This window comes from Cucumis melo, chromosome 1 (genome assembly GCF_025177605.1).
Source record: "Cucumis melo cultivar AY chromosome 1, USDA_Cmelo_AY_1.0, whole genome shotgun sequence".
In the NCBI taxonomy this organism is placed as follows: domain Eukaryota; kingdom Viridiplantae; phylum Streptophyta; class Magnoliopsida; order Cucurbitales; family Cucurbitaceae; genus Cucumis; species Cucumis melo.
The window spans coordinates 1562477-1574667 of NC_066857.1; the positions used below are offsets into that span (position 1 = coordinate 1562477).

Sequence of the window (12191 nt, forward strand, 5' to 3'; positions counted from 1 at the left end):
TGTACGATGACCCTCTTACAATTATTGTGGCATGGATGAAAAATATGCACCAATTGATATATGAATGAAAAATTGTTTTTTTTTCTTACTCCAGCACATGCAAACTTACCGATTAGACCTTGAGAACTACCTGAGTGATGCGATTCATAAGTTTTTTTCAATACTCAATTCTCAGACCTTGATACTCAATATTCGTAAGTTTTCTCGATACTCATTCTCAGACCTTGATACTCAATACTCGTTGCTCTATGTTATATACTCACTACTCGAGGCCCTACACTATATGCTCTATGTAGTATTCTTCTTGCTCGATGCTCAAAGAAACGCATAAAAGTAGAAAAAGAAAAAGGAGGAAGAGGATAAGTAGGACAAATGGAAAACGTTGAAAAATCACCCGAAAACCTGAATAAAGAAAAAAAAAATTTAGTTCGTACATTTACGGATAAAGTGTAATTTCATATGATGGTAACATATGATGTAATTTCATATTAATTATCATATACGAGAGATGACCTTCATTTCATTATTCCCATGAATTTCCCAACCCATCACCCATTATGATCCCATCGGCATCAACTTCCGCCAAATCCCAAAACCCAAAACAATCCACACAATAATACTATGCAATCCACTACCATTCCTCTCTTCAATCCCCCCGTTTCCTCTCCCTCAAATCTCCCTCGTTTTGCACCAACAATCCGCCATTTCCCCCCTCCATCCAAGCTTCGTTTTCCCACAGCTATGGCTTCTACACCTTCTGGCCTCGCCGTCGGGTCGCGAACAGGGACCGCTCCTAGAGGGTCGACAGGCACTGATGGACTCTGTACTTTGACTGATTTTGTGGGTAAGGGAGGGATTGGTTTGGGAGATGATTTAGTGCTGCTGTTGACTCATATTCAGTATGCTTGCAAGAGAATTGCCGCTCTCGTCGCTTCTCCCTTCAGTTCCGATCTTCAAAATCCGGCGGGTTTGGCTGTTGGGTCTGAGAGGGATGCACCCAAGCCGCTCGACATTGTGTCTGTAAGCAAATTTTCATCCATTTTGGATATTGATTTTATTGGGAATCTGTTTTACTTTGTCCTTAGTGGTTGAAGTTCGAATGCATAGTTTTCTTAATCTTATAACCCTCGAGGTTGTTTTTCATTTTTTTTTTGCATAAACTTTTCTGGTTAGTCTTTAAATTAATTTTATCAACTGAAGCACCATGGATGTTTCAGTTTCCACTATATGAGCTCAAGTTCAGCTTTAGGAGTCTCGTTGGCTCTGTCAATAGTATTTAAATTTTGAATTCGTTGTTCTGAATCTTATAAACTTTAAGGCTGACTTTGTTTCGGTGTGCAAATTGCTCTGGGTAATAATATCCAGATTAGTTGTAGGGTAAGTTACAAAACTGACTGAAAAAAAACCCCTCTAAACTTTGCCTGTTGTTTCAGAACTATCAATATTTTTTCAAAAAATGAAATCATATACTTTACTTTTCAAAACTAAAGTTGGCCCTGTGGTGCGGCAGTGGGGTGAAAAAAGATGCAATGGTATCTGAGTCCCAATTTATTTCAGGTCACCACCACACCGTTATTGGTCCCAATTTCCATTCAACATTCTAACATCGCAAATTCTGAAAGAATAAGGATGCTTTTATTTCTTAAAACAAAGGCCAAAGGTCTTTTATTTTTATTTTATTATTATTATTATTATTATTATTTTGTAATTTATCCTTACTTGTAGTTGTAGCAACTAAAAAACAATGAAGGTAGCAATTTCAACTATTCGAGATCAACTTCAACAGTCTCGTTCTATTTGCTTTATTGGTCATCGAAATATAAATCCTTTCTGTTTGGGTGGTTAGAGGCAGAGCCTTGAACTTCAAAGGTTCAAATATAGCTTTGTTATGTTGTTGCTGTAACGCTCTAAACCTAGGATTTGTACAAAGGGACCAAAGTTCAAAGATGACGTTGCCAAGTGGCAGAGAAGGCAGGAAATGTTAGGGCTATCAGGTATCAAAATTTAGTCAGATCCTGGTACTGGGGCTTACAGTTACTAAAGTTTACCCTTATTTTAATCAATAAATCGTTTCTGTTTAAGTCCACCGAGTATTATAATTTTTGTTAAGTCCTAAATAACTTTAGTGTTTACCATCAAAATCTTTAATAACAAAGTAGCTTGACTCATTTTCTTGTTGTCTGGAATGTGCGATCTTGAATGTTACAAGATCTATTTTAATTCTCGACTTCTTTCCTCTGTTCTAATTATAGATCACAAATACAATTCTTTTGATTCTTTTTGGACTGTGGTTCAACACACAGCTTCTTGGTGGAGTACCAACAGCACCAAACATTTTTGTAATTATAGCCTTTCTATGATTTTCAACAATTGGAAGGTCCTTATTTATTAGTTTGTGTTCTTGGGAGCCTCTTGTCTCTTGTCCTTAAGCTGTTCTCTATTGTTTTCGGGAATATGTCAATTTCTTATTAAAAAATAGATCGCAATCTAACCTTATTTTTTAAACTTTTAAATAGGCGATGTTAAATATGTCTATCATGCCATATCCATGTCATCCTACTTTAGAGGAGGTTATTGGTCAAAAAACTAGATTCTTTTGTGCCATTTTCCCATTAATTCATAACCTAGATTTAACAGTTAGGATGAAATTGGGGAATTCTTAAAGACTTGATTGGCTAAATTAAACAAATTAGAAATAAGGTAAATTATAGGGATCAAAGCTATACTTTACCGTGTTTTAGTAGTGTTTTCAAACTTACCAATTGTTCTTAAACTGTTATTAATCTTAAAATCGTTCAGAAAAATGATTGTTTGATTTATATACTAAGAAAGACCAAACTAGATATCTAATAACAAGAATTTCATAATGCAAAAAAGAAAAAGTACGCCAACTTTTATGAGTTCTATATTTTGAGGAATTTTTAATGTCTGACGGAGCATTAAATGTCTAAATGTTTCCTTTTAATTGCCAGCCATGCACCGTAGATTCATTTTTTAAAAAAGAAAAAGAAAAAAGAAAAAAGAAAGAGAAGAAAAAGCACAGATATCTTTTACGAAAATGGACAACTTTAAGGACACTCTTGAAACACTTGGATTTTGAAGGCCTAAATTGCAAAGATACAACTTGTTGAAATATTCAGCATATTATTTTCAGTTACTGCTCGGGTTTTCTAGTTTAGCAACCTAGGTTTTCTGTCTTCTTTGCAAATGCATCCTAGAGAAAAGAAAAACTAAACTCTGTGAAATAATCTCTCTTTTTTACAGAATGAAATCATCTTATCATCCCTTAGAAATTCTGGAAAAGTTGCTGTGATGGCTTCAGAAGAAGATGATGAACCAGTTTGGATTAGAGATGATGGCCCATTTGTGGTGGTAACTGATCCTCTTGATGGTTCTCGAAATATCGATGCATCAATACCTACTGGCACAATTTTTGGGGTTTATAAACGTCTTGTTGAACTCGATAATTTACCGAGAGAAGAGAAGGCCGTGCTTAATTCTCTACAGAGTGGGACTAAACTTTTGGCTGCTGGATATGTTCTCTACTCATCAGCTACAATACTTTGTGCCAGCTTTGGCTCTGGGACACATGCATTTACACTGGACCATTCAACAGGAGACTTCATTCTTACTCATCCTCACATCAAAATCCCTCCTCGAGGTAACATGTCGGGTTCCATGGTTCAAAATATAGCACAATATTGATATGACTGTCAGTATAATTCAGCAGTGTTGTGTTCCATGTTTAGGGGAGAGGAACAACAAAGTGTTTAGATGTGTGGATAGAGAGACCCTAGTGAGCTTTGGTCCTTGGTGAGGTTCTACGTTTCTCGATAAGTTTCGGTGTTCACTTTTTGTAACTATTCTCTGGCTAACATCTTGCTTAGTTGGAAACCTTTCTTTCAGTGAGGTTTTCTGTAGGTTTTGCTTTTTTTTTTTATGCGTTTTTATTCTTTTTTTTTCTCTTAGTGAGAGCAGTTGCTTCTATCTAAAGAAAATATAGAGAATTTTAATAACTTTTGCCGTGGGATTTCCTTATATTGCATGTCTTTTCCTATATGACTTCTTTTCTTTTAATCCAAAGAAGGTTCTAGTATAATCCCCTTTGCTTCAACTTGCTTTCCTATTAAGAATTCACTGATCTGGTAATCCATTTTCGGCTACTCGTGGGGGAATGACGCTGTAGACCTCTGCACTGCACTCAAATGTTATGAATATTTGGAGAATTAGCCAAAGAATTTTTTTTAATGTGAATAGAATGATTATACTTAAATGTTATGAATATTTGGACAATAAGCTGAAGATTTTGGGAGTCTTAGAAACCTATATTTCTTTCCTTTTAATGAATTATAAACATTTCGAGAGACAATAAGAGGGATCTTTTGGACCTTATTTCAACTGCTTTCTTATTCTCCAGGGCAAATATATTCCGTAAATGATGCAAGATATTTTGACTGGCCAGAAGGATTGCGGCGATATATCGACACAATCAGACAGGGGAAAGGCAAAAATCCAAAGAAATACTCTGCTCGTTACATATGTTCTCTGGTTGCTGATCTCCATCGAACTTTATTATATGGCGGAGTGGCAATGAATCCAAGAGATCATCTCCGTCTAGTATATGAGGCAAACCCTCTTAGCCTCCTCGTTGAGCAAGCCGGAGGCCGAGGTTCAGATGGTAAACACCGAATTCTTTCATTGCAGCCAGGTAAGCTGCATCAAAGGCTGCCTTTGTTCTTGGGGAGTTTGGAGGACATGGAGGAGCTTGAAAGCTATGGAGATGTACAGCAGAAAGTGAATCCTGGTTATGAAGTTTGAAGTTGTGATAGAGAATGAAGTTTAAAATGTAAAAAACAACCTTCAAAACGAAAAGGTCAGTGTCTAGATTTTGTGTAGTTCATCACATTTTTTTTTCAGTGGCTTTGCATGCTTTACTGGAAGGTGTATATAAAGTGTAGAATATTAACAGTAAATTATGACAGCATGTGAATTATATTAATTTGCAATCTGAAGAAGAGTTATGTTCTTGTAACCGATATATAGGACTAACATTTTGAGCTTCTTTCCATATTTGGAACTCGTTCATAGACTTTGTATTATATTTTCATGGACATTGTTATCGATATTCTAAGGGATGACTAAATAATTCTGTTATATTGCATAAAAAAGCGTGAAACATAGGAAAGAATAACAAAATATAATGGCTTCAAAATATTTTTCACAATTAAATCTTCCGGATATGGGTCTTGATAAAGCTCAATACTCGAAAAACCCAATCAACCCAAGTGAGATTTGTACGGTTCGAGTTGGGTTGGGTTGAAAAATGAAAAATCTTTGGATTCATTTGAAACAATCCAAACCTAACTCGGACGGATTTATTATTAGTTTTTCTAAAAAAATATTTTTTCTACCTATAATAATAGTATAATGCACATATCTTTATTTATTTTTCTAAGGATCCCTAAAAACAACTGAAGTCGTTTTTTAGTTTCTAGATTTACAATGATAAATCTATTTAATCTTCAAATTTTCAAAATATATCATTTTAGTCTTCTAATTGTTAAAAATAAATTTAAAAAGTCTTCCAAATAAATTTATACTATTATTATATCTTCTCTAGAATAATTTCTTTCTAATTTTAAATGTTACAAACAAAAATTACTTCACGGATTTTTTAAATCTAAATTTAAAAACTTAAAATCCAGACCTAATAGACCTATTTTTATAAACGTACCTTTTTTAAATCTACTTATTATTCTAAACGTGGAGACTAAAATGTCAATTTGGGCTGTAAATTCGATGATCCGCTATGTATTAGATCTTTGCACGTTGAATCGATAGAATTCAATTTTTTGTTTGAATATGTTCGTGATTTGTCTCTATTCCGACCCAACCGGGTTATGTATATCAATTTCGTTTTTCATTTTGCCTTATTTGGTCCTTTCATCCATAAAACAAAACCAAAACAAAAAACAAAGGGTCACTATTTACAATATCCTATTTTCTTGCCTCGTTTCTTCCTCTTCAACTGTTGCCGCAGCTGCACCCCCCCGCCCACAGGCTATTTCTTTCTTTTTTGTTCCTTCTCTCGATCTTCTTTCTCTGTTGCCGTCGCCGATTTCCGATTGCCGATCGACGCTCCAACGCTACTTTTCTCTCTCCTCTTCTTATCTCACTCTCGTCTGCGATCTAATGCCGGCAGGCTAACCCCGGATTCACACCACAGACCATAAAATCAGTTAAGCAAACTGCAAAAGTAATGGGAGAAACTACCGGTTAGATTTTCTTTCACAGGCCTTCGTTTTTCTTTGTAATTTCTTCTCTGTTTATGTCTATCGTCGCGTTAAATTTCTTCGTAAACGGTTTCTGAAGAATTTGATGTTTTGAAATCCTTCTGTAGCATACTAGTTCCAAAATCTATGATAGCTCATTATGCATGACTGAAGTTCGCTTCGAAATCTAGGGCTTGAAAATTATTATACAAGAAAGTGGTGGGGGACAAAACTCTTTAGTGATCATCGAAGTATTTTTCGTGGTTTTAGCTTAGTTGGATTCGTTGTCACTGTAATTAATTAGTGAGACTAGTTCGAAACGTGTTTGTTAGAAAATTCGCTATCCGATTGAATTTGGGTTTGAGAGACTTTGTTGCAGGCTCATTGTTGCAAATGGAGTAATTTGATTCCTCCCCAAGGATTTTGGCTGTATGAATTAGCGATGTCGGTAAATAACAACAGTGTTAATAGCAACAGTGCGGTGAGGAATGTTGGGGCAACTATTTCGGTGAATAATAGCTCTAGTAGTAACAATTTAGGGAGGAATGTTGTGGCCCCGCATTTTGGGAATTCAGGCATGGTTCCGCAAACAAGGCCACTGAACCATCATGGCCATCTACTCTCTCAGCCACAGCCTCAAATACATAGCGGATCACATTTTTCAGGTCATTTTCAGCTGTCTGAGCCGCAGACACGTACAATGTCTCATGTACAGTACACGCAGGCTCATGCTCAGGCACAAGCTCAATCTGCTCATGCACATTTTCAAGCTCATACTCAACCTGTTCAGCTGCATAGTGCCAATGCTGGGTCAACACCCTCTATTTCAACTCCTGGAACGGGGAATTCTAAGAGGCCCACTCAGAAGCCACCTTCTAGGTCTGCAGGGAATTCTTACACTATTGCTACTTCACCATTTAAAACCATGGAGCTGACTCCAGCCCCTAGAAGAAAGAAGGTTAAGCTTCCTGAGAAACAAATACCTGATAAAGTTGCGGCTCTTCTGCCAGAATCTGCTATCTATACCAAATTACTCGAAGTTGAAGGTCGTATAGATGCTGCTCTAGCAAGAAAGAAAAATGATATTCAAGAGTCTTTAAAGAACCCTCCACGCGTTCAAAAAACCCTACGGATATATGTCTTCAATACATTTGAAAATCAGAATCAAAGTGGTTCTGATCAGAAAAACGTAGAATCCCCTTCATGGTCGCTTAAGATAACTGGGAGGATCTTGGAAGATGGACAAGATCCTGTTATCACTGGAGCCATGCAAAATTATGATTCTACATACCCAAAATTTTCATCTTTCTTCAAGAAAATTACTGTATACTTAGATCAAAGCCTTTATCCAGATAACCATACAATTTTATGGGAGGCTGCCCGTTCTCCTGCTTTGCAAGAGGGCTTTGAAGTGAAGAGAAAAGGGGATAAAGAATTTACTGCAGTGATAAGATTGGACATGAATCACACCCCCGAAAAGTTTCGTCTTTCGCCTTCTCTGTCAGATGTGCTTGGAATTGAAACAGACACCCGCTCAAGAATTATGGCTGCACTATGGCATTACGTGAAAGCTAACAAGTTGCAGAATTCAAGCGATCCTTCTTTCATTACATGTGATCCAGGTCTTAGAAAAGTGTTCGGTGAAGAGAAGGTGAAATTTTCTATGGTCTCTCAGAAGATATCACAACATTTAATTCCTCCCCAGCCTATAAACTTACAACATAGAGTTAAGATTTCGGGAAATTCACCTGTTGGAACTACATGTTATGATGTCATGGTCGACGTGCCTTTTCCAATAGAGAAACAAATGTCTGCGTTCTTAGCAAACCTTGAGAAGCCTAAAGATATAGATTCCTGTGATGAATTGATTTCTGCTGCAGTAAAGAAGATACATGAGCACTCTCGAAGGCGATCTTTCTTTCTTGGCTTCAGTCAGTCTCCAGCAGATTTTATCAATAACTTGATATCTTCTCAAACTAAGGATTTAAAGATCGTAGCTGGAGATGCTAGCCATCATGCAGAGAAAGAACGTCACTCTAATTTCTACAGTCAATCATGGTGAGTAATAGTTGTTTAATTTATCCGGCTTCCCTTCTTGTTTGTCTATTATATCGTACATCGAGGTCATCCATTGAGGCCGTGTGATGAATGTTTTTATGAATCCAGGTACTTTCTTCAGCGTATAGTGGCAGAGTGGGTTTTTAATGATTTTAGCACAAGTGATTTAGAGCATGGGCATGTTTTGAAATGGTTACAATCACATTTTCCATATTCATAGTCACTCTGAATCACGTTTTCATCCTTCAAAATCAAATTTGATCCTTGAAAGTCATATTTAAAAATGTTAAATCAAACGTTAAATTGATTTTTGATAATTGAAGGCATTTTCCAAAGATAAAAAAAGGTTTTACCACATGATTTTGAACATAAGAAAAATAATTTTAATTATTTCAAAATCATTCTTAAGTATCCCTTGAGTATAAATGGTTTTGTAAAACGTGTTTTACAATAAATTATTTTAATATTTGGTTTTCCTCGTAGTAAAACAATTTATTGTTATTTAAAAAGTGATTTCATAATCATCAAATTACTAAAAAATCAACTATGAAATAATAGCTGTTTTTTCAATGAAATTGGTTAGTCACATTAATGGGATTGTGGGTTTTTCTAAGCTCGCTTCTTTGCCAAACATCACTATTTCAAAATGATAGTGATTTTGGCAGTGATGAAAGCAATTTTGGCATGTTTGTCAAGATCACTTGCAAACATGAGTAGCTTTCTAATTACAGGCTACGGCAAAAATACCCCATATGATGGATGCAATTTGTGCCCTGTGCGCTATTCTGTATATTTTTTTTTCAGAATATGGGCTAGAGTGACCCATTCCTTTGGATGTCAATATGTTTTGCTCTTCGTTTTGGTGGGGGTGGGGGAGGAAGAACCCTTGGATTACAGGACAGTGGAGTGATAGACACAGATATCTAACATGAAAATTGTTCCTAAAATGATTGTTGATAAATTTATGTGATTGTATTTGTATTGAATCAGGGTGGAGGATGCTGTCATTCGGTATCTAAACCGTAAACCTGCAACAAGTGAAGTTCCTAGAAGCGCATAAGGATCCCATGCAACATCTATATTGAAATCGGTGACATTTGTCTGATATTCATCACATTTATCACTCTTTCCTAATAGAGGACTAAGTATCTGGAAAGTTATAGGAATTCTGTATTTTAACCCTTGCCTTGTTTGACTGGGTAATTATCTAACCGGGGATAGTCTTCTTAATTGGACTAACCTAAGATATTTCGATTCTGTACCATTTTTAAGCTAGATTTTAGAATCATAGTTGATTTGCTTGTCTGTTGTCGAAAGTTCCTTTTCATACAAATTACATTCCATCTACCATTTTTGTTTCTTAGTAGCCTCTCGTAGAGCTATCAAATCTGATTTGCGATGTAGTTTTAGAGCCTGTAGGTGGTGAAGCGTTTTCATTCTCTGGAGTTCGCTAATGGCTAATAACCAAGATAGACGGCATAGACGACTCGACTCGTACTTGAAACCAACACAACCCTTACCCGGGGCTATAAAAGAGAAGGTACACACTCCTCTTGGCTTGTTCTCATAAAACTGACCCAAACTTTGTGAAACAGCATACTGCCATTAAACTCATTGCTTTGGTGCTTTGCTACGCACATAAAACATGCTCCCAATTGTCCTTGATACAAATTCTTATCGTGTATATAACATTTATGAATATTCCGGATTGGTTTCAATAGAAATAACTTGAGCTGTTTTGAGGTTTTCATTTGAAATTTATTTATTTCTATATCTACTTTGTCTTTTTTTTTTTTTATGCCAAGAAAAAATAAAATTATTTGTGAATTAGATTAACGCTATGGTTGGGTTGTTGAACATTTGATTTATTGTTTTGACAAGGAGTTTATTGTGTACTTTAGGAAGTGTTTTCAACTGCTTCCTTGCAACCAATCAAGGAATTGGGTTGTCCTGTGAGATTAGTCGAGGTGTAATTTGGCCCGAACACTCACAAATATAAACTAAAAAGCACCCTTTTGGTCTCGGTTGCTATGTGTGGTCAGCTAGCTGAAATATAATTCATACAAATACTTCACACAACTGTACTGAGTTAAATTCCAACTTAGTTTGATATTTGAATCATATCTTGTTACTTGGTTGCTTTTCTTTTTGTAGTTCAATAATACGTGGGTGGAGATTCGACAATTCATTGATAGTCAAGTCGTGCTTAAGTTGGTATAACTTAAGTCTTGTTTTGATAATTATTGTTTTATTTTTTTATTTTTATTTCTAAAAATTAAGCTCGACATTATGTTCTATTGTTTTGTTTTTTATTTTGTTATCTACTGAAGAGTTACTATTAATTCTTTTATTTTTACAAAATTACTGTTGGATAAAAAAACATTAAGAGAACAAATTACTCATAAAAGAATAATAGATCTCTCGGTCACATTTAGAGAAGGAGTGAGCATTGTCAATCGGATAGTAAGTTTTCTAATAGTAAATTGTTACGTCTCAAAACACGTACTTTACACAAATTGAATACAACCATTGATGTATCACTAAATTGTGGAGTTCCCCACCTTAGTAAGAATGTTATTTATTATCTTGAGGAGACAAGGAGGCCTAGGCCGATGTCAACCCACAATGCTCGAGACTTTCTCAAATAGTTGACTTTTGAAAAAAATTACTTTGATAGAGAGCATTAAAGTTAAAAGTTTATAATAAGGTGAATATGCTCCCAAATTCAACAAAAACAAACAATTACGTAAAACTTTCATAGAATAATCATTCGTACATAATAGAAGGCGTTCATGCAAAAGGTAAAAAGGTATATAAAGAAGTACATAAAAGAGAAAAAAAATACAAGTATTTAAGAAGTAGGAAAATGTTATAAACATTATTTTCACGATTCTCTTTATAGCTCAAGAATTTGAATTAAAAACGAGATGATTGAAGAAGCAAAACTTCTCTTTAATCTAATATCAATATCAACGAAAAACGAATTCTAAAGTATGAGAATAGAAAAAAAAAAAAAAAAGAAACCTACAAATTTATGATAATAATGGATTATAACAAAATAAATGACTATAAATTTATATCAATTAACAAAATATAAAATCAAAAGTAGAAATTTGATAATAAACACATTGAAATTTAATCATAGATTCTACTTATTATTTATAAGCTTAAATTTTTTAAAAATATATGTTTGAAATTAATTTAGAACTTTTTTATTTGGTCAAATCTTTATCCACTTTTTATTTTTGTATCGGAGGGCGAAAATAAAAAGAAAATTTTTTATCAATATAACAAAATGGTAAAATATTTACGGCCTGTGTACAAAATAAAAAAAGTTCGTGAAAGACGTTATTTTTTAAAAATATTCTAGGTTTGCCCGTCTTTCAATCTCTTTTTTCTCTTCACGTTCTGTAATTTTTTTATCTTTCTTCTTTTCTTATGCAATAGATCTATTCGTATACGATCATGAACAAAAATCGTTGGATACTGGTATACAACTAAATTTAACAAATATAAAATCTTGAAAAAAATCGTTGGAATATTGATACGTAAATTTGACCTTGGAATATTGGTATATAACTAAATCGTACGCAAAATCTAAACGATCATGTACCAAAACTCGCCAGTGGCCAATGAAGTTTTTTTTCAATTTTCGAAATTAGTGTAAATATTTTTAAAATGATCCATTTTTAAAAAATAGCAAAATTTGACATAATGACATTTTTATGAAACGTAAATATTTTATCATATGTTCAATTTTTTACGATTCTCTTAAATAAAATAAGCAAATTCCATTTTATAATATTATTAGGAAAAGGAGGAAAAAAAAAGGAAAATCAAAATACACAAATGGCAATCCAA

At 34.5% G+C, this 12191-nt stretch overlaps 2 protein-coding genes across 2 annotated transcripts; both read left to right on the plus strand.

Annotated features, from left to right (window-relative positions):
• Window positions 1-509: 509 nt before the first annotated feature.
• LOC103495393 (fructose-1,6-bisphosphatase, chloroplastic) lies at window positions 510-5036 on the plus strand. Its single transcript, XM_008456932.3, has 3 exons — window positions 510-1020; window positions 3265-3661; window positions 4418-5036. Exons 1-3 carry the CDS (start codon window positions 622-624, stop codon window positions 4816-4818), a joined length of 1197 nt encoding a protein of 398 aa, XP_008455154.2. The 5' UTR covers window positions 510-621; the 3' UTR covers window positions 4819-5036.
• Window positions 5037-5954: 918 nt separating this feature from the next.
• Window positions 5955-10080, plus strand: LOC103495394 (SWI/SNF complex component SNF12 homolog). The gene is made up of 3 exons (XM_008456933.3): window positions 5955-6275; window positions 6652-8330; window positions 9321-10080. The coding sequence occupies exons 2-3, from the start codon at window positions 6715-6717 to the stop codon at window positions 9388-9390; spliced, it is 1686 nt and encodes a 561-aa protein (XP_008455155.2). The 5' UTR covers window positions 5955-6275; window positions 6652-6714; the 3' UTR covers window positions 9391-10080.
• Window positions 10081-12191: the final 2111 nt, after the last annotated feature.